Source organism: Apis cerana, linkage group LG7 (genome assembly GCF_029169275.1).
Source record: "Apis cerana isolate GH-2021 linkage group LG7, AcerK_1.0, whole genome shotgun sequence".
NCBI lineage: Eukaryota > Metazoa > Arthropoda > Insecta > Hymenoptera > Apidae > Apis > Apis cerana.
Genome location: NC_083858.1, coordinates 7,527,242 through 7,550,211, shown reverse-complemented (window position 1 = coordinate 7,550,211; position 22,970 = coordinate 7,527,242). Strand labels below are relative to the sequence as shown.

General features: G+C 26.3%; 1 protein-coding gene across 6 annotated transcripts; it reads left to right on the top strand.

Annotated features, from left to right (window-relative positions):
* Positions 1-31: 31 nt before the first annotated feature.
* Positions 32-22,553, top strand: LOC107993193 (thyrotropin-releasing hormone-degrading ectoenzyme). 6 transcript variants are annotated; one of them, XM_017049494.3, is made up of 17 exons: positions 33-294; positions 6,046-6,233; positions 7,861-8,188; positions 8,990-9,401; positions 11,421-11,576; positions 12,377-12,688; positions 13,498-13,675; positions 13,754-13,901; positions 14,532-14,613; positions 15,669-15,843; positions 17,214-17,400; positions 17,490-17,767; positions 18,252-18,430; positions 18,529-18,696; positions 20,230-20,370; positions 20,446-20,527; positions 21,903-22,553. In XM_017049494.3, the coding sequence occupies exons 1-17, from the start codon at positions 246-248 to the stop codon at positions 22,071-22,073; spliced, it is 3,234 nt and encodes a 1,077-aa protein (XP_016904983.1). In that variant the 5' UTR covers positions 33-245; the 3' UTR covers positions 22,074-22,553. The 6 variants fall into 6 exon arrangements, with proteins under 6 accessions (XP_061932961.1, XP_016904986.1, XP_061932962.1 ...); XM_017049493.3 differs by having other exon boundaries at positions 34-294; positions 11,418-11,576; XM_062076977.1 differs by lacking the exons at positions 17,214-17,400; positions 17,490-17,767 and having other exon boundaries at positions 32-294.
* The last annotated feature ends 417 nt before the right edge of the window (positions 22,554-22,970 follow it).

Below are 22,970 nucleotides of genomic sequence, written 5' to 3'. Positions count from 1 at the left end.
AAAGTGGGGGTACAACGTGCATTGGAAGAGTTCTGGCCAGTATTCGCGTGTTGCACTGTAGCTAGAACTACTAATTGCGTTGCACCTGTACGAACGAAGCGCGCCATCGTGGCCATATAATTTTAATCTTCTCGGGACGAGTCCTTTTTTCGTCACGGTTCCTTCTTCCGCTTTCTCCCGTCCGCGATTTGTTTTCACGATATCGTTCGTTGGTTTCGAGACCGAGGGAACCGGAAGTTGTTCACATGAGCCGAGGATCCATCTCCAGTTGGCAGGATTATGGACGCAGAAATTGTGAGTGAATTGTGATTTCGCTCTTTTTTTTTTTTTTAACTTTTTTCATTTCTTAATTATCTGTTCATTTATATCCATTGATTCGTACGTTATTTATATTATATTTATTTATTTATCATGTATCGATGAAGGTGATAGAATCAGATTTCAAACTAAAGTTTTTACGAATGGTATTTATTGGATTATTTATTTCTATGTTTATATTTGTTTATTTTTATCACGTTTTGAAAATTATTATTTTTTAAACGGATAATTATTAATTAAAGAGTGTAATGTGTAAAATTGTATGATCAATTTTTTTATATTATTATTATTATTACTTGTAATCTTGAACACGAAAAAGTAAATATTTTAAATCACTTTCAATTATGATTGTTAACAAAGTATCGTTGAAATTCTTTTATTGCTATTCAAGGAATGTGTATAGTTACCAGAATATCTATTCTATGGTAGCTATTAAATCCTAACATCAAGTAGTTAAGAATGTAATAACGATGATTGCACTTTATCTTTCAATGATCTCTTTATATTTTCATGATCTCATGTAGCAAGCATGAAACGATTGTTCTTTTTAATGAATAAAAAATTTGTAACAATGGATGGGAACGAAAAAAAATAAATATATTAATAAAATGATACAAATACAACAACCTTGAAAAGTTATTTGAACCAAACGAAATATGACACTTTATTTTGATACAAATACTTATGACTTGCAATATTTTTCTAATTCTTGAATATGTATTCGAACATGTTAATTTAGTTTTTTTCTCTTCAATATAATTTATCGTTTTATAAGTTTTCAAATTAACTAATAATAGAGATGTATTAAATTTTATAATAATTATAAATTTTATTACTTTTCTTGCAAGAAATACGTACAAATTTTATTGAGAATTTAAATAATGTAATATACTAAGAAATTCTTTTTCATAAAATATATATTCATTACACGAAGTATTATTTTTAAATTTATTTTTAAAATTATTTCTTATTTCGACAAAATTTTATGTCGATAACTTATTATTTACATTTTACAACTAGATAATATATAATATATTAGGTTTATAATTAATTTTATTTTTTAAACAAAAAATAAAAATAAGTAAAAATAAAAGGAAAATTGAATAAAGAATTTTTATATATAGGATGTCTCAACTAAAGGAAACTAAAATCAGTTAATTATTGCATCATCAATTTTTTTTAAATTCATTGAAACTATTTTTTTTTAAATAGAGAAATATACCTATTTATAATACAAAAAACTTTTTGTTTTACATCGTTTTTCTTTCAAATCATTTAAATATCATAAATATTTTTTGTGTTATTAAAAAATAAAATATTTAGATAATTTTTAGCTGGGACATTCTACATTACAATAATATATGAACTTTGACTTATTTTTTTAAGAAATTTTTGATTCAAAATCACTGTTCATATATTTTTGTCTTTTTTTCTCATTCAAAAAATTCTTTTCATTTTTTTCTCATTTCCTTAATCAAAATTAATTCCTTTTTATGTCAAAATTATTATTTTTGTTATATTTATTTGTTTTTTTTACTATTTATGAATTCATAAATGTCCATAAAAATAGATGGTTTCTTGAAGTAGGATCAATCAAACATAAACATTAGTCAAACTCGTGAACAATTTAGTTACTACTTTTTTACGTTTTGATTGCTTAAGTACATTCGTGTCTCTGAAGCGTAACTGATACCCGCATATAGTGGCTATCATTAAAAATCGCTTCTTTTTTTTTCTATTATTCTTTTCATTCTTCGTCAAAATTAATTTTGATTCTTCTTTTTACAAAAGTGTGTATGTATGAAAAAAATCATGGATTTAATGGAAAAAACTAGATTCGTGGTACATAATACGAATTGTATACAATCATGAATCAGTGGAAGAAACCAGATTCATAGTACATAATACGAATCGTATATAATCTTCAGAGGAAACGTACGATCGTAGTTATTATGGCATAATTTGTAAGTACTTGTGATGATCTCTGCGTTACATGTATATGCGAGTGGAAGAATTTTCTTGTGTACTCGATATCAAAGTACTTCAACATCCAATGTGATCTCCTTTATTAAAATATTTTCAATTTTGAAATGAATTATAAGGCAAAATTCAATGTGTCGTGAAATGTTACTGTAAAAATTAAAAAAAAAAATAAATTCTTTTTTCAAATTTAATTACATACAATATTTAATTAAATTAAAATAAAATAAGATTATTTCTTTTTCTTTTCCACTTTAAAATTGTTAAAATATCACAGTTTTCATTTAAAGAAATAATTAGTGTTTGTAATAATATGAGCCAATCAATTGCCATCAATTAATTGAGATTCTACTAATACGGATCTTCCTCGTGAAGTTTAAGTCTCTCGTGAAGTACAGAGTTTATTATAATGTAGAAGAGATATAATCCATTTATACTAACTTCGATACGATTCTCATAGTTTTGCCATCCTCAACGTTATCCTTAACGTTAAAGTTTATTAAATATCGATGTAAATAATTAGATGAACGTGAATTGGAGAGAATTTGAGTTTCGTTTGTTTAGAGATTGATCACGTACTGTGTGACATAACATGTAACACAATCTCGTAGCGTATATATGCCGTGAAAAACTATACATCCTATTCGCATACGTAATCCTGTGAAGCACTGTAGTAACCTTCAGCCATGTCGCGTGCGTTATCGCTGTTGATGTATCTTTGGTCGAAGTAATTCAATGTCATACGAAAGTACACATTTCTTTCCTCACAAAACTTGTGCTTATGATGAATTATGTTTTTTGTGCGATAAATTTTTATTTTTGTTGAGATTTAAAGTTAAATATAACCTTTTTAAATTATATTCCTAATATTTATTTCTTAATTATTCATAGATTTGAGCTAATTAGGTAATTAGAAAAAATTAATATATTCGTGGAAAAATTAGTTTTAGAGGTGAAAATAAATATGAAAGTTGGTAATGCAAAAATATCGATTGATCAAAATATTTATGTTAGATAAAATTTCTTATAATTTGATAAATAAACTTCAATTGAATTAAAATCAACCTTTGAAAGATATCCTATAAACATACTGTACGTAATATATCTTGTAACATATCATCCAATTGAATACAGAATATTAAAATTTTGAATATGAAAGTATGGATCAATCAATATTATAATATCATGATATTTTGTGGATTATATCTGTAAATTAGGATTAAGAAAATAAAATATTAGCTGTAGAAACGAACTAAAGGAAGTATATTAAGTATAGTGATATTAGTAATCGCGAATTTGATTTATGGCTGCTCGTAATGATTAGCACTAGGTCATGTGATACATTTACTGCATAGTTTAGAAAACTAAAATTGTTCAATAACTTAGTATTGAGTGAATTTCATGCAAATATTAAACATGCATCAAGCACTTTATGCAAAAAAAAGTAAATTATATTATTAATCTATACTATCATACGTCGAATTAATCTTGATAAGGTATTCAGCATAATATTTGATTATGTAAAATTTGTTGCCAATTATTTTGAAGTTTCTTACGAGTTATGTATTTTCATCTTCATTTCTTACGAATACGAATTGCGTGATTGCGTAAGAAATAAAATTTTTAATGCATTCGTTTTTTCAAGTCAAAATATGTATTAGTAAGTAATTTATTATAAATAAATAACAGAATAGAAGTAGATTAACGAAAATTAATATTTAATTATCCGTTGAAATTACTAATTCAAAAATTAAGAATAATTAGCAATTAGCAAGTGAATTGGCAAATAAAGTGCGATAATAATAGCAATAACAAGATATAATATTATTAATTTTATCATATAAATAAATTTATCACGTTTTCAAATAATATAAAATTTAACATTTATCGACAATTTAATTACAAATTACAATCATTAGTTATATCAATTTACAATTCGTAATTCAAAGATTATGTCATTTGAAATATTGAAACGTAATCATGATGCATTATATGATCATTATACAGGCCAATAATCATTCATGGTATTCAGGATTGTGCATGCACATATATATTGATTAATAGTTGAACACGTGCACCAACAATATTATGATATATATTCAAATTCTTGAGAACTGAACATTATGATATTGTTAATGTGAACGTCAATTACAATATTTTATTTATAAATAATAAGATGCAAAAGAATCTTTTATATATTTTATTTTTTTAACGAATCTTATATGTAAAGTAAATTTAATAAAAAAAATTCATTTTGTTAGAAAATCTTTGTTTCTTGAAAGATTCTATAAAATATTATTCAATCCATTTGATGATTTGATTTATTCTTAAAAGATGTAAATTAGCTATTTTTATGTACAATTTACTGTGACATTCCTCAGAAATAAATATTTAAATAACATTTGAATGGTAAATTAATTTTTGCTCATCTTTATGCAACATCCAATCTATGCCTCAACTTTTCTTAATATGAACACATGTATAAATTGATTGATTCTTAAATATTAAAGGAAATAATTGACGTAATTTGATCTTTAAATACACCTTTAAAAATAAAATTATACGATTATATTAATTAGGATAAAGGTATAAATAACTTTACATCATTCAAGACATGAGATTCTAAAAACATCCATAAACTTTGCACTTGTAACATAATAACGTTCAAGTGTACAGCTATACAATCCCAAAGATATGTATTGTGCAATATACCAATTTCATGAATATTAATATACATATTTAATATCATTCCATAAAATATTCCATCGATCATTTAAAAAAAATCTCTATTTCTTACTACGAATAAAATTTTTCTTATCGTTAACGCATATGAAGAAAAACTATAGCTTTCAGTCAGTTTGGTAAACGATCATACTAATAGCTTAACCAGTTAACGTGGATATACACGGCGGACCTTGAAAAGCCAAGGTACGTTTCTCGATCGTATTTACGAGCGTGCACAATCGAACTAGCTTATGGGATGCGCATGCAGAAGTCAATTTCAGCAACGATGCTTCATACGCGCCCCGAATATTATGATAACGCGAATTCGTCACGATTATGACAACGTCGTTTCGAACTGTCAACGTTATTTCTGAATATCGATTTATCGGATCACTTTTGACCGATAACCGGAAATTCGAAGCGGAACGTTTCTGTGGATTTCTATGGAAGAATATTTCGAAGAATCCATACCTGTTTTGATTTGAATTATTTTTTCAATATTACTTACGAAGGGTATAAATATTTGAAGTATTCAAAATGGACAATAACGTGATTAAACGATTTATTCGTTTTATTCGTTACTTTTAATGAAAATAATCATTTGTTGGTTTCTTGATGTAATATTATTACAATTATAGTAATTGATATGAAATTGTGTGATTGATATAAAATTTGATATAAAATTGATATATAATATATAATAAATTTTATATAATAAAATTTTATATAATAAATTGATATAAAATTGATATGCTAAAATTGTAATAATAGTATAGCAGGATACTAATCAATTATTATTTGAAATTATTACTTGAAATATTTCCCAGGTTTGAATCTATGATTTGATGTAACAATAATAATATATATTATAAATGAGATTTGTTCATACAGGAATTTTCTTCCTTTACAAGTTAAAAATTAATCAATTTCGTGTATATCGGAGATACGCCCTTTAAAACTTATATATATCCGCCATGGTATTTTTGCGAGAATTTATACCTACTTCTCAAATATTTCTTGTAGCTCAAATTATGCCACAATTTAGTGGCGCTCCCGTGGAATTTATGACTAGCGATGACATCGAGTGTAAAAGAGGCGATGGTTGGTTTTTATCGTACACAAAGATAGCGGGAATCGTCGTAGTTTTTATTATCGGTGTCGTTGCCGCAGGATTTCTTGGATGGTACATCAATTCGTTACCCAAGAAAAAAGTAAGTAACATGGGAAAAAAAGAAATCGTAATATTAGTCCATTAGTTCATTTTTGATTGGAAAACATTGTAAATAATTCAAGATTGCAACTATTTTTGGAAACGTGTAATTGAAGTACATACACGTTCATATTTTAATACTTTGGCCTTCTATATATTATTTTTTCCTATATATTGTGAGCACATTAGCGACATCTGTTTGTTTAAACATAAGCATATAAATTACGGATTTTTATGCAGAGGTATATCTTGCATATTACATATAATTTGCATATTTTATAAGGTGTCCTGTTACTGGTGATATGGTAATTATACGTAAAAAAAAAAAATAAGTCGAAAATATAGAAATTGTTTTATTAAGAGTTTTTTTCAAGTAAATAATAATAAGTTCTTAAGTAACTAGAATTGATTATTTTTTGATTAGAATTAATTATTATTTTTACTTTAAATAAACAAACAAATTTTATCATCAAATTTTATAATTGATAAATTTTCAAATTTGATTTTTTCAAAAATTAAAATTGTAGAATAATCTTCTGCTGATATTTCATTCTGATTGAAAATTTATATTTTTATATTTCATTTATATTTAGATATTATTTGATTCATTGAAAAACGAAACTTTAAACGAAAAAATTTTATTCTATTTATACTTTCGATTTATTTTTTCACGTAGAATTACTTCTGCTCTGTTGTATATCATTTCCATAAAACATTTTGCATTTCCAAAATGACTATTGAAAATTGGAAAATTGTGAACATATAGAAGAATCAGAATACATACAATTTTTTAACTTAATTTTTTCAGATAAAGCAACAGATCAAAAAATTACGAAAAAATATAATTCGAATTATAATAAATAAATATACATGATAAAATTATTGATATTTTTCGTATAATTTAAATAATATGTTACATTTATTATACATTAATTGCATATTTGAATATATTTTAGCTGCATAAAAATCCACGGTATACTTAATTACTATAATATAAAAAAATAATATTAGTTCCTTTGATTTGTGATTATTACGAATTAGTTATTAATTTTATAATTCACGTGAATAATTCAATAATCAAAGCGTACTTATTTAATTATAATTTCTCGATAATTATATGCTATTCGTATCGTTGAATATTGATTAACTAAATGCGATTAACGAATCGCATTTCACGTGCAGGATATTCTCACTATTTTATTTTTCAAACGGCAAATACGGTTTTATTAATATCGATAAATAAGAGAAAACACGACATACATAAACAATAAAATGCACTCTTAAAAATACAAAGTAACAACGAAATAATTTTTCGTGCTCTGTCTCAGCAAAGGCGTGGCCAATATTTTATAAGGAAAAATAAAAATGTTGAAGCAAAATTTTAATTTCTTTTTTATCTCTTTTTATTACAGATATTAATATTTAAACAAAGTCAAAATTTTCAGCTTTTAACTTTTCATTGAATATTGAATATGATTGAAAAATATTATAACAAATACAACAATTTGCTCCATTTTTAGCTACGCCTATGCAGTGCAGTATTTAAACGAATAATTATCTGAACGATGTATAGGTCGAGAAATCCCAATTCTTGACTCAAATATCTTAACAAAATCTGTATTTGTCAGCCTTTCACAACTCTAGATTTGCTCAACGATGAAATCGAGGATATTGAGATCGTCGGTGAAAATGCGGTTTCACCTTTCATTCATCCCTTGAAATATCGTCTCGAATTAACACCGATTATCGATATTAACGGTCCATCAAGGGTAATGGGCCGGATGGTTATCGATTTTCTCGTAAACGATACAGCGGGTTTAAATAAATTCTCTCTAAATGCGAAGAACATTACGGTGACAAGATATAAATTATCATCGTTGGATTTAGAAAAAAACACGACGAGAAAAAGACGAAGAAGAAGAGGCAATGATGTTGTCAATGACAATGCGATGTCTGGTAATTAATTTTATTCGTTATAATTGCAATTGCACGATATGTTGCAATCTTCTTTTTACAGTTACAATTTTAATACAACGTGCATGTAATATTCGATTGCTTCAAATGAATTGTAAATTATTTGTCGATATATGAAAAAATGCAGGTGTGAAGATCAACTTTGTCCCAAATATATATATTTTAATTATATAACGGTCAATCTGTGCTCGTTTTAAAGAATAAAATCTCTTATTTCGCGTGCCTGAATTGCAAAAATTAAAGGTAATTTAAATAGAATCATGTATTTTTTTTTTAAAATTATTAAGTCACTTATAATAAAAATACTAATTGAGTTTTTAATTCAAATTTTGTATTATAAAATTTATTGTATGCAAGGAAAGCATAGATAAATAAAAAAATTTATAAGTTTTACAACATTTAAATTAAAATATTTCCTATCTAATAATTTTGCAATAATTTGCAATTCTTAACCAATGCTCAATGAAAAATATATACACGCCATATTTTCATAACTTTTAAAAAAATATTTTATACTCATATTTTTGTTTCAAGCTTTTGTTTTCTATTGAATAAAATATTCGTGTTATTATACTACAAGAAGCTGTATGCTGGAATGAAAAATTGAAATAATAAAAAATAACAAAAAGTCGAAATTGTTCTCGATTACATGGTTCCATTTAAAAAAACGAGTTCCTTTCTACATCAACTTTTGCACTGAAATATCTTTTTCCTTAAATAATTACAAGTTATTTGAAGCGATCACGTCATATGAATCATCCTGTACGTTCGATTTATTTCCAGATAGTAGTGTATATTCCATAGAAAATGATGTTTTGGTAAGCTTGACGGAAAACGAAACGATTCTGTACGAGAAAAATATCGAGCATCTGTCGAAAAACGTGTCCTCCATTGAAAAATCCAAGCTTTCCTCCGTAAATTACGCCTCTGTTTCCAATATCGATAAAATTAAAAATTCGAACGTGGATGACAAAGAGTATGAATCCGTGATGACACCTGATGACTCTTCCAAGAGTGTTTCTTCGAATGAAATACAGATCACAGAATACAATATAGACGAGGATAAAGAAGTTCACACAATTCAATTGAAAACTCGGATATATCAAGGAGTTTATTCATTTGAGGCCGAATACGAGGCGTTAATCGACGAAAATGTATTCTTCATCGCAAATTATAGTACATCTGGCGAGGAGAGGTAAGTATTTTTTTATTATTATTTTCTTTTTTGCTATTCTTAGACATTTTTATTTCTCTTTTATTAATTGTAAATTTTCAAAATTTTGTTGAATTATTGTTATTGCAAATTAGGCAATCTTTTTAAAATTTTCAATTTTAATATTCATTTAAAAACGATCGAAGAATAGATTAGTTAATCAATAACTCTCCCCTTCCTTTGAAAATCCTTCCTGGTTCGGTGATTGCTTAGTTCATCAAAGGGTTGGGAGTTCATCAATGGAGAAGTCAGACTCTAAAGGGAATAGGTTTACAATAGGTTGTCAATGCATCGTGTTTACTGCTATGAAACTTGTGTACAGGGTAATATAGTCGTATATCTTTGATAAACGTAAAATTTTTCATTAATTTATTGTTCATAAATAATTAAAGATATTATATAGTTTTGTCTCAATTATAGATACGATCTAATAAAAAAAGAATCGAGATTGAATTAAAATCTAGATTCGTTTTCACGACGATTAGAAAAATAGAAACTTTTTAAATAATTTAAGGATATTTTTTTTCGAATTTGTAAAGCATCGATTATTTTTCTATTTTTTTTAAAATAAATTGCTAACAAATGAAAGAAACGAAAAAACATTTTAATGATAAATATATTTTACTTGTCTCTTCTTAATTTTTTATAATATAGAAATTTAATACTTCCTTTTTAACAACTTTTTGCATCCTAATTTGCATCGTAATTAATCTTTGTTTCTTAACACTTTCCACTATCGTGAAAACACTTGAATAACTCAATTTCAGTAGAATAATAAATTTTCAGCGAACGATTTAACGATTTTCCACGCAAATAATGACTTAATCGCTTCTTTTCTTAATTTTCTAATTAAAAAAAAAAAATAACAAAACTAAAAAAGAAAGAAGAAGAAAAAATTAATCGTCCAATGGCTCGTTTTATCTCGTCTGCTGCAACGTTTGAAAAGGTATCTCTTTCCAAAGAGAAGGAAACAGATATCTCGACCGTGGTTATCTATTTGCCATGTGAAATATATATATATATATTTGTGTGTACATTTACCTGTGTGGGGATGCAAAACAATTTGCGTGTTTCCAGGTCCTATATCGGTCATCAAAGAAAATTCCTTTATATTCAATAGGGGACAAATAGGTAGGTATGAAATAACAATGCTCTATGGATCGACACGAATATATGATTTTATTTGCGAGCATTTGGCAATATTCTGTAACGTTATGGCCATTTCTGCAAATGTTTGGTAGAAATACATGTTTAATGAATATCCTGGCTTTTAAAATAAACAGTCGAGATTGGTCTAACGCTTGGTATTCACCAAATAGTGTTATGCTAATGATGGGCTGCATTCGAACAGAATTCAACGTCTCTAGAGCAAAAGTATGAAAGCACTCGTAAATTGTTATTATAATAGTTGATAAAATTTATATGAACGATTTGTGAAAATATAAAGATGCCTTTCTTTCTTATTATGGATATAGATTTAAGTATTGGGATCATAAGCAATATACTATATTTTGAAGAACGTAATTTTATCTAATACAAAAGTAATGTTTATTTGTAAATACTTTTAATCGATATAAGTAGAATTTTCAAGGATCATTTTTTTTTACTCTCCTTTCAATTAAAAATTTTTAATTAATTTTCAAAGCAAAGCTGCATATAATCTATTCAATTTTTTACATTCAACTACGTTCAATCATCATGATTTAATTTTGTTTCAAAAGCTTGTAATAAATGATTCTTTGCAATTTCAATTGAGCTTTTAACAAACGACATTACTCAGCGAGTTAAAACACGTTACATTTGATAAATTATTTGAAAATAATTTAAATGAAATAAAAGTCGATGGAATTACAGTGATACGAAAATATAGATATACACATATGTATATAAACATTCTTATTCGATCCATATACACAAAATTGCTTTGTTATTCCGACAGATTTGCAAGAAAAAAATTCACGTCACGGAAATTTTTATTAACAGTCCACGTTTTCACAGCAGATGGTTAATGGGGACGAAATTGAAACAGTCCGGTGCTCGATGTCTTTTCCCAGTTTTCGGCGATACCGTGCACAAGTCAGTTTTCTCGGTATCCATAACACGTTCCAAAGAAATGATAGTCCTCTCAAATATGCCCCTCAGGACTTTAAGGGATGCGTAAGTAATTCATGCTATGCTTCTCGCGAGATATACTTTTAAATGATCTGCCCTGAAGATACGTTTAAATTGAATCTCTGTACATATCTCTCTGTAATAGATTATGAAAATTTGTTTGTATTTTTTTTATTTAACTAATGTTTATTTCGAATTGCGTATATTACAAAGTTTCACGTTCCTTCACTATTCACTTTATAGATAAATTGAATTTTGAATAATGAATTTGAAATGAAATTTGCGTGCGTTTGTATTCCTTATTCTCTTTATGACCAATGTCTCTGGAAGATTGCTCGTTGAAATTTTGTTTACAGAATTATATTTCGTTATATATACATTATTTTGGTTTTTAATAAATATTCGAGAGAATTTTCTTATATATATGTATTATAAATAGATATTTGAATTTTATTATACTTGTAGATAAGAAAGAATACTTTTGTGTATGAATAAGAGATTTAATTATTACTCAAGTTCTTCTTTTTATAAATAATTACAAAGATACAGAAATATGGAGATACAAAAATAAGATAAATAAAAACATTTTTTTAATTCTAATTTTATTTATAAATTTACGTTTATAAAAAATCTTAAATCTGTATTAGAAGATATATAAATTGAGTTAAATATTTGAAATAACATTTTATTTAATATAAAAATAAGTTTATTATTTCAAATTAATCGTATCTAAATAAATAAATATATTTGTTAGAAATGGAGGCAAGATATTCTTCTTCAAAGAAATAATTGATTTTGTTTTCAAATTTATTTCCACAATTTTATCTTTTCTTTTTCTTTTTAAGGACAAACACTTTAATGGCAGTTAATATTTTCGACGATTCTCCGCCAATGTCCCCGCATAATTTGGCCTTTACTATGGGTCATATCGAGGTTATAAACGCGACATTTGTGGGAGACACTGAAGTCTTGGCAACGTTCTGGTGTGATTCGAACAGAAGCTCACAAGAGACTTACTTAATCGACAAACTGAACACAGTTGTCGTTAACCTAATCGACGTATTTTCGACGTCTTATCCCTTGCCTAAGATAGATATAGTAAGCCTTCCTCCAGGGATTGACGAGAATATCGGAAGTTTGGGATTAATCGCACTCAAGTAAGAGATTTGTGCTTTATTTACTTTGTATTTAATTCTAAGATAAAAAACAATTTTTAATTTTTTTCTAATTTTTTTTTTATATTTTATAACATATTCATTCTCTTTAATTTATTGCAATTATTTCACGATATGTCTGTAATATTTTTACAGAATCTTTTATTAATGGTAATTTTTTAATCACAATTTTGTCGAAATGATATAATATTTTGAAAATTTAATCTGTTTTATAATTTTTTTAAAAGATGTATTACAAATAATTATTCGAAATAACAATATTTTATGTAATTATTTTAATTATCATTTCTTGTGACATACATTTAACGAAGAAGAGACAAGCAGAAATAAAAAATATTAATTTGAAGAATTATATTTTTTGATCAACGTATGAATTGATGTTATCAGTGTTAATTCTTGAGATGCTTCTTGAGATACTTTTTCAGAATTAATTTGCTAAAATGCTAAATTAAAAAATTGAATTTTATTTATTAAATTACAAACAATTTAAAATTAAAAAGTGAATTCCAGATATCAATTTTTCAAAAATGTCTCATTTCATATATAACTAACACATATCGATTACACATGTATTAAATACAATTAATGTACTATAAGTAAAAATTTCTAGATATAATCTCAATTGCTTTATCAACACAGATATTTCATTAATGAAGAAATTTATTAATTTAACTTTCAAATGTCATTTAACTTAAGAACAGAAACGATGAATTGAACATTTCTATGCAAATATTTTTATCTCTCAAATACTCCTATCAAGGAATCTAACCTAAGACGATTAAATTTCCAAGGCAGTCGATATTCCATACGACCGATGAATCGCCACTAGTCACGAAGAACAACGCTCTGAAGATTCTAGTCACCTTAATGGGGCAGCAATGGCTCGACGAATTTATGAATGCGAATCGAACGGATGCTTGGATCTTCGAAAGTTTTCTCATATACATCCAGCACGAGATCGTTCCAAAGGCAAGCAATTAAATTGATACCCGAATAAAAAGGAAACCGTTGGTGTCGTAAACCGTTGTAATAAAATTCCATTTTCAGATAGATTCGTCATTGGGCTTGAGCAACTCTTTCATCGTGGATGTCGAGTTTCAAGTGATGGACACCGACGGGTACAGCATCTCGAGGCCTCTTCACGAGAACATCAATTATCATCTGTTGCAGAATTTTAACGACGAACACGCGAAAGGTAAATCAGGTTGATTCAGTCGTAGACGAAATGCAGCGTATTTGGAATGTTTGATAAAAAAAAAAATTATTGGAGGAGGAGAAGAAATAAAACTACTAAATGAAATTAACGAATTAATTTAATCTGAAATTTTGGTTTAATTAAAAAATAACGCAAAGTAAGGATTTTAAGGTGTGTCTTCATTTTATGAAATTAAAACAAAAAAAAAAATATTAGATAAATATTGGTTTCTAGTCTTTATCTTCATAAAATTTCTTCTCTATTATTACAATCAAATTAGTTCTCAAATACAGATTTATGATTAATCACTTTGTTTATAAGTTGGTTAATCGATATTCTCCTCATCATTTATTGATCTGTAACTCTTGGAATATTCCAAATTACCTTCACCTTCAATATTAATAACTTGGCATTGAAATCTGAATTCTTGTGTCCCAATTTTATATTTGTAAAATTAACACACTTTTATTTTCCCATCTTTGTTACGAATTAAGTAATGATTTTTTTTTTTACATTTCAAATTAATCGCCAATAATATTCCAAACATGTCGCATTTCCTCCACACGTTTTTAAAAATACTCGCGGATAGCCGAAGAGAATTGTTTCTGCATTTTCAATTCCTTCTTGTAGGTGCATGCCTGATACGCATGTTGCATGGCGCGATAAACGATACCGACTTTAGGAACAACTACAAGAAACTGATAAACAGGTGGTGGGTATATTATTCGCGTTTTATGTTCTCGATATTGATGATTAGATATCGCTTGAACGGGCATGGGTTTTAATTAGTTGGAGATTTGATGGGAATTGACGGTTAAATAGGATGATGGAAAACAAGTTAAATCGATAATCAAATCGCCTCGAAGCTAATTGTGATTAATCGCCTGCCTCGAGATTATCAAGTTTCTTATTTACGCCGTTTTTCTCCATTCTCTTTTGCATTTATATATGTATATTTTTTTCTAATATTCTATTAAAGCGATATATTACTTATTCTGGATACTAAATAAATACAATTGGAGGAAATGAAAATAATTAGGATTGTAATCTTTTAATGAACGAAATAAATTTTTATCTCTTAGATTTTGTGATAATGATAAAGATAATTCGTAAAAGCTAGTTTCTGAGAAATTAAAATGTCATAAGAGGAATTTGAAATTTTAATTTCTTGATTTTTCGGATTCAAATTTTGATTTTTATTATTAATTATAATCTTTCTCTCTTAGACGTTGTATTATAAATTTATAAAAGATAATTCTCTTTTATATATAAGTTTATTTCAAATTTCTTTATCATCAAAAATTATTTTTACTTTTATTTTGGCAAGAAATGTTATTTGTTGAATGCAAAAATTAAATTGAAAAATTTACTCATCAAATTTATATTTTTGCAACTTTATATTATAAAAAGTGAATTTGCTATTATTGAATAGAGAATAAAAGAATTTTATCCTTCTGTAGTAATTTTTCCTCAATTTGTAAAGATTATTTTATATTATTTTATTGCACAATAACGCAACATTTTTCTGTTTTGTAATTTGATGCTTGGTGAAAATGATTTTTAAACGGTAGAATTAAAAATTAAAGAAAAGAGAATTAATTGTAATTTAGTTGTATTAATAATTTCAAAAGATATCTGAAACGATAAATTAAATATACAGTTCAAAATATCAGTGATACGCAGGACAAAATTAATTCGTTCTCTCTTATTTATAAGTTAATTTGAACGAGTTTCATTGTATTAAAAATTACTTCATTATTTGATCAGGAAATATAACAGCACGGATGTAGCCGATTTCGTGAATATTCTAGCGGAAGATGCAATTAAATTTCCATTTGAAGTCTCGTTGGAAGAAACAATAAATTCTTGGATCTTTCAAGGTGGATATCCACTCGTAACTGTTATAAGAAATTACGAAGAAGGATCCGCCATCATTTATCAGGTAATTTTAATAAATAACGCATAACAATTTTTGCGTATTATGATTTATATATTATTTATTTTATGTTTCGTACATTATATTAACATTACATTGCAAAAAATTTTTTAAGTAAATATATATTGCAAATATTTTGCATATTTTATAAAGATATTCAATTGTATGATTTTTCAAAATTCTTAACATTGTTATTGATCATTAAAAATGAATTTAAATATCCCTGAATGCGAACAATCGTATTTAATCATAAATTTGATTTAAAATTAAATTAATTAAATTAATTCGAAATTGGAACAATTTTGAATTGATATAACTTTGAAGATTATTCCAATACGATTTTAATCATTTATTTTAAATCTAATAAATAGTAATTTCTAATCAACGGATAAAAGGCTGTTAAAAGTGAGAATTCTTGCCTTTTAAAATGTTTTTTCATTTATTTTAATATAATTTCCGGTTCCCGAGATATCATCGTGTAAAGAAAATAATAATTTTTAATTATTTTCTATTTTTTTTTCTACTTCCTTATTGGACACTTGGATCTCTCATGTAATTTACCTTAAAACCTCGATTAAATCCTATTAAAATTAGAAAAAATTTAAATAGTTGGAACTCCGAAAATAATGATTTTCGATCAATTGATGAAAGATCATTGGAAGCGCGGAACCTTGCCCTTTAAAATACTTTTTCATTTATTTTAATACGACTTCCCGAGATATCATCGCGTAAAGAAAATAATAATTTTTCTATCTCTATCCTTGTCGGACACCTGGATCTCTTATGTAATTTATCTTAAAACCTCGATTAAATCCTATTAAAATTAGAAAAAATTTAAATCGCTGGAACTCCGAAGATAATGATTTTCGATCAATGGATGAAAGATCATTGGAAGCGTGGAACCTTGCCCTTTAAAATGCTCTTTCTTTTATTTTAATACGACTTCCGGTTCCCGAGATATCATCGCGTAAAGAAAAGTGTAATTTTTGATCGTTTTCTATCTTCATCCTTGTTGCTTATTCGACTTCTTTCTTCGTTTAACTGACTATTCTCAAAATTTAGTGATAGACTTGTTTAATTCTTAGAAAGATATAGACTCATTTCCAGGAAAAAAAAATAAATTATTACGACTCATTCATAATTTGCATTATTTGAAGCAAGTTATGAATAGTTTAAATCCTTATATTTCAATATTTAACTTCAATAATTTCGTTTATTTTATATTTCAATGACATATATGCGACGTATTTTCTATATATTATTCGATTATATGAATTTTACGCAATTTTAACTATAGCTAATAATTTGATAATAATTAAAATTAGGATTTTTAAGTAATTAAATCGAGAAAAGTGGTAATCGAATAATTGTTTTAGGAACAATTTGCAATCGATCGACCGTCAGAAAGCGTTTCCAAATTCTGGAATATTCCATTGAATTACGTTAACGAAGACGGCGATTGGTCGAATCCAATAAAAATATGTTTTCCATCTGAGCCTAAAATCGATTTGCACGATATTGGCTCCAACGAGTCTTGGATTCTTTTTAACATAAATAAGACTGGTACGTGATTCAATTTAATAATTGTATTCAATTTTCATTAAATTTTGCTTGATACAATAATTAAAATGGAAAATCTATTTATTTACAAGGATATTATCGTGTTCATTACGACGAAAGAAATTGGATGCTGTTAAAAATGGCTTTTTCGAAAAATCACGAGTCGTTCCCACCGGAAACAAGAGCCTCGATCATAGACGATATTTTTAATCTAGCTGCGATAGGTTTAATGAAATACGAGGCCACCTTCGAGTTTATTAAATATATGCAAATGAAAGAGAGGCATTATTTACCATGGAACGCGCTTATGAGACACTTGTTCAAATTAAATAGGCTTTTATATGAAACTTCCATCTTCAATGATTTCCAGGTGATTCAATGTTAATCGATTTCAGTATTAATAGTATAATATTATTTACGACCAGACCTTCTATTAAAAAAGAAATTCAAAATGTTAAAACATTTATAAATTTGTAATAATAAGATAATTAATAACAGAGAATACATAGGAATATTTTTTGTATTTTCGATCTAACTAGATAAATAAATATAATAAAATGAATAACTTTAGAATAGATATATAGATATATATTACAACCTCGATGTTAATTTTTTTTATATTTATTATACAACATTATTTTATATTCCATTTGACAATTTTTATTTTTCCCAAGTTTTAATCATTATTAAGATCTTACTGTTATATACACGTCAAAACTAAGGTAAAAAGTTCACTTTTTTGTGTTATTCATGATTAGACTTTCTTTTATCAAAATTAAAATTTTCACTACTCTAAATATGACAGTTAATTAAAATAATTTATTTAAAAATATATCATCGATGTTCAATTTCAGGAGTTCGTAGTGAGATTCGTTTCTCCTTTGTACGATGAAGTAGGATCAATGTTGCAGCAAGGCTCGCATTTGACAATGATTGCCATAAAATTGGCATGCACGTTCGAGCACACGAAGTGTTTAGATTGGTCGAGAAATATTTTCGAGAATGCCAAATCCAATAACGAGATCCAGGAAATGTAAGTGGGATTTTAGAGAAATTATTACAAATGTTATCTCTTCCTCGGCTAATTCGAACCAATCAACAATTTGTAATAGCAGGATCGAATTGTTCTAGAATCCCTTCTTACATTCGCGAAACGTTTTATTGTACTATCGCTCGTTACGGGACAAAAAAGGAATGGAACTATTTCACGGAAAAATTATCTTCCACAGCCGATGAGGAGGAAAAGAAACGTTTGTTATCGTCATTCTCTTGTTTCCAAGCTTCTTGGATTTTACAATCGTAAGTAAAAACTTTTCTAAAGCGTATTTTTCTTTCGTATTGACGTTGTTTGCACAGATTTCGTCTCCAATTCTTTTATTTTTTTCTATTAATAATTAAATTGAGAATTAACGGTTATTAGTTTAGTTATTTAAAAATTTGTACAGCGTTTTACTAACAACATTAATAAGCTTTTTAGAAAATGCATCAAATTTAAGGATAATATATTTTTTTGACGAATATTTCTGACGAAAATAATATGTTATTAATTATTAATTTCAGTTATTATTTTCAAAAAATTCAGAAAATTATTTTAATCCAAATTCAAATTTCTTAATTTTAATATCTCTCTCCCTCTTTCTCTCTCTCTCTCTCTCTCTCTCCCTCTTTCTCTCTCTCTCTCACATCAATTGAATCAATTTTAAAAATTCGGTTTGATTGAAGCAATGATTGGAATTCCTTTATAATATTTTCAATAATTTGATAAAAAAAAATTCATTACAAATCTCTGTAAGCTTTTAACTTTTTGCTCTTTAACGAATAAAAGCGGTTAAATGGAGAGGAGTAAAATGGAAATGATGTAAAGGAATATCCCATTTTATTTGGAAGCGTTTTTTCGAACATTTATCGCTATATTAAGAGCTCTTTGCTGTATATTTTAAATAAAGCAAAGATTAAATTATTACCGTCGAAAAACGTTTATTTACAATTTATTTAATCAAGAATATTTTATCGCAACTGTCTTTTGATAAAAATAGGTTTTATAATTAATTCAATTCACGTTTTAATCCTTCAACCGTTAATTTCCGCGGACAATACGATTATCACGTCGCAACGAGTTTCAAGTGTAATTAAACAACGTCGATATTTCTTTTGGATTCAATTTTATTTTATACTCGATGTATGTATAAAATCATTATCTCGTCAATTATTCAAGTTCTCAAGAAATGCTTATACTCGATGTTTCGAATTGTGAAAAATAATTTTAACGTTACGTTGAACGCGATATTCGCGATAAGAAAATAAATAAAAGATATTTTTTTTTTTTATATTCCAAAACAAAAATTTCAGTTTTGCAAGGCAAATTTTGAAAATTGCTTGTGGTTGGAGATTTAACGTGTATCTTCTTTTTTTCGCATTAGCAATATTTTCTAAAAAAAAAAAAAATTAAACAGCAAGATATACATTCCACGAATGAAATTGCATGAAATTCTCTGTCCGTCTCTTTCTGTTTTCATTAAATTGACGTAGTATTAATTTAATCATTTTAATAACGTTGTAGTATAAAATTTGAAATTAAAAATTAAAATTAAAATAACATGGAGATATTGTTGCTAAGAAAATTATGATATTTGTGTAAAATAGAGAAACAAAAAAACTAATATAAGGGTTGATTTTAGATCTTATATAAATCTTATATAAATGAATATTTGAAAAATTTGTACGTAAGATAAATCCAAGATACTTACGTTATGTTTAAAAATATTTTAATTTATTTGCTTGTATTTCTTTTACACGTATCATGTTATATTGACATTTTCTTTTGGAAAACAGTATTTTCAACGAAATACTTCATGCGGAACGATTCAAAGAGGACGAAATATCAGTAATTTTAAAGGCATTTCCACAAAATCCTGCCGCGGCTCAAGTTGCATCTCGATTCGTTCGAGCAAATTGGCAGGAAATTGCGCAGAGGTACTTTGGATTCTTTTGTGGAAAAATTCAGTGTAAAAGATAGAACGTGGTAACGAAATCACTTTTCTGATCTAGGTTTTCAGGATCTTATACGATTTTAAAATATTTCGTACTATCTATGATTAATGGATTAACTACCGAACAGGATTTGGAGGACGTAAGTAATTTTTAATACTTTCAATATATATATCTTTTATACAGAGTGTTAATACTTTGAGACGTTATTTTTAAGAAACGCAAAACTTTCTATACAAAAATTAGTTTATATTTATTTATTAAATTATAGATTGCGAAAATATTTTTTATGTTACATATAAGAATTTGCCACTCTTTATATAAATTATATAAATATTATATATTCAATTACAGATACAGATACTCAAAAATTAAAAAATGTATAAAAATTGTTTGATTATTTAATATAATTAATACTGAAACCAATTAAATAACGATATTTTATTTTCTCAAGCAAGTAATTTTTAAATGTAGAGCTTTTAATATATCATTAATAAGATCGTTATAAATAATATTCTTTCACAAATAAATATATTTATTTTATAATTTATCTTAAAATTCAATTATATACTATTAAAATTGAGAAAAATTTAAATCTCTATAATTTTTAAACCTCTATAATTTAATAATTGTCAATGAATAAAAAACTATTAGAAGCGCGGAACCTTGCCCTTCAAAATGTTTTTTCATTTATTCCGATATGATTTCCGGTTTCCGAGATATCATTTTGTAAAGAAAATAATAATTTTTAATCGTTTTCTATCCTTGTCGGACACCTGGATCTCTTATGTAATTTATCTTAAAACCTCGATTAAATCCTATTAAAATTAGAAAAAATTTAAATCGCTGGAACTCCGAAAATAATGATTTTCGATCAATGGATGAAAGATCATTGGAAGCGCGGAACCTTGCCCTTTAAAATGCTCTTTCATTTATTTTAATACGACTTCCGGTTCCCGAGATATCATCGCGTAAAGAAAAGTGTAATTTTTGATCGTTTCCTATCTTCATCCTTGTTGCTTATTCGGACCTCTTTCTCGCATCTCGTTTAACTAACCATTCTCAAGGTTCAGACAAGCGAGAGACACAATTCTTGGAAGTAGCATTCGTTTTCAGGGAAAATATGTAGATCACTGGGTCATGGGCCCATTCATATCTCTGGATCGTTTTTAAATACTATGAGTGCTTATATCTCGGTAATGGATTGTGATATCGGAATAAAACAAAAAGTGACTTTGACGATACGGTTTTTTCTATCTTTTGAGTGGATTTTAATTACAGATTTTTTTTCTCGTAATTTTTGTACAGAAAGTTGAAGTTTTATTTGTGATTTTGAATGAATGTAACGATCTGTTGTAAGATATACAGGGATTTAATTTTATATTTAATTAGTTGTATAAGTTTTAGTTACGTAAAGATTTATTTTGACCAACAAAAATGTTTCAAAAATGATTCACAAATGTATTAACACTATGTATGAACGCATGTATATTGTAATGTATTTGTTATTATTTTAGCTTCAAATATTCAGAGAGAATCATTATGACAGTATGAAGGGAACGAGATACGCTGCTGCGCTTGTCGAAGCAAATGGAAATTTTGTAAGAATGTGGTTCAAGAATTCTTTACCTCAAATTGAAAATATATTAAAAGAAGAAATGCAAAAAAATTCCAGTTTAATTGCATGAATATTACTGCACAAAATGCGAAAATAAATATTTCCAAGAATTTTATTTCATAAAGCTCAAACAAATAGTTTTTGAAAGACTTATAGTCATGTTTATTGATCGTTGTAATGTAATTATATTTTCTTAGATTTACACATTTTTTAAAAATATTTTTTAAGCATTTTTTTCAAAATTAAAAATTTTTTCTTTTCAATTATTAATAACGAAAATACAATTAATGACAAAAATTTCTTATATTTTTTTTTTATAAAAAAGAATAGAATATATTAAAATTTGAAATCTGTTTTTCTTAAAATAAAGTTCGTTGTTTAGTTATTTAATGATAATAACTAATAAAATATTACATTGCGTATACATAACATTAAGCATGAACATTAAGATATAGAAGCTGTTTTTTATATCTATCATTATTTTTTTATTTCAAAATATAAATTATGAGAATGTATAAAAGAGCATACTTAAAGAAAATTGTGAAAAAGATTAGTTGTCTTCATTCTTTCGCATAATAACGTATGTATATATTATATAGTTAAATTTGAATGATATATGTTGAAAATTTTATTTAAATTAATATTATTAAGTTAACGAAATATATTCTAATACATTTATCATTTATGAATAGTATATATATTGCTATGAAAAAAAAATATTTTTCAATACTCGATTTCTTAAAATAAATATTATAATCCTCATTTTTCATAATTAATCATTATATAAATTAACATCAAAAATATAAAGAAATAACAATAAATAAATATAAGTGAATGTTGAAATTTACAGGAAAAATGTTTTTAGAAAAGAATATTTTATTAGATAACGTAAAGAAAAATTATTTAAATATATTCATAAATATTTTTTAACATATTGCAATTTTTTAATTGCATAATGCATATATTT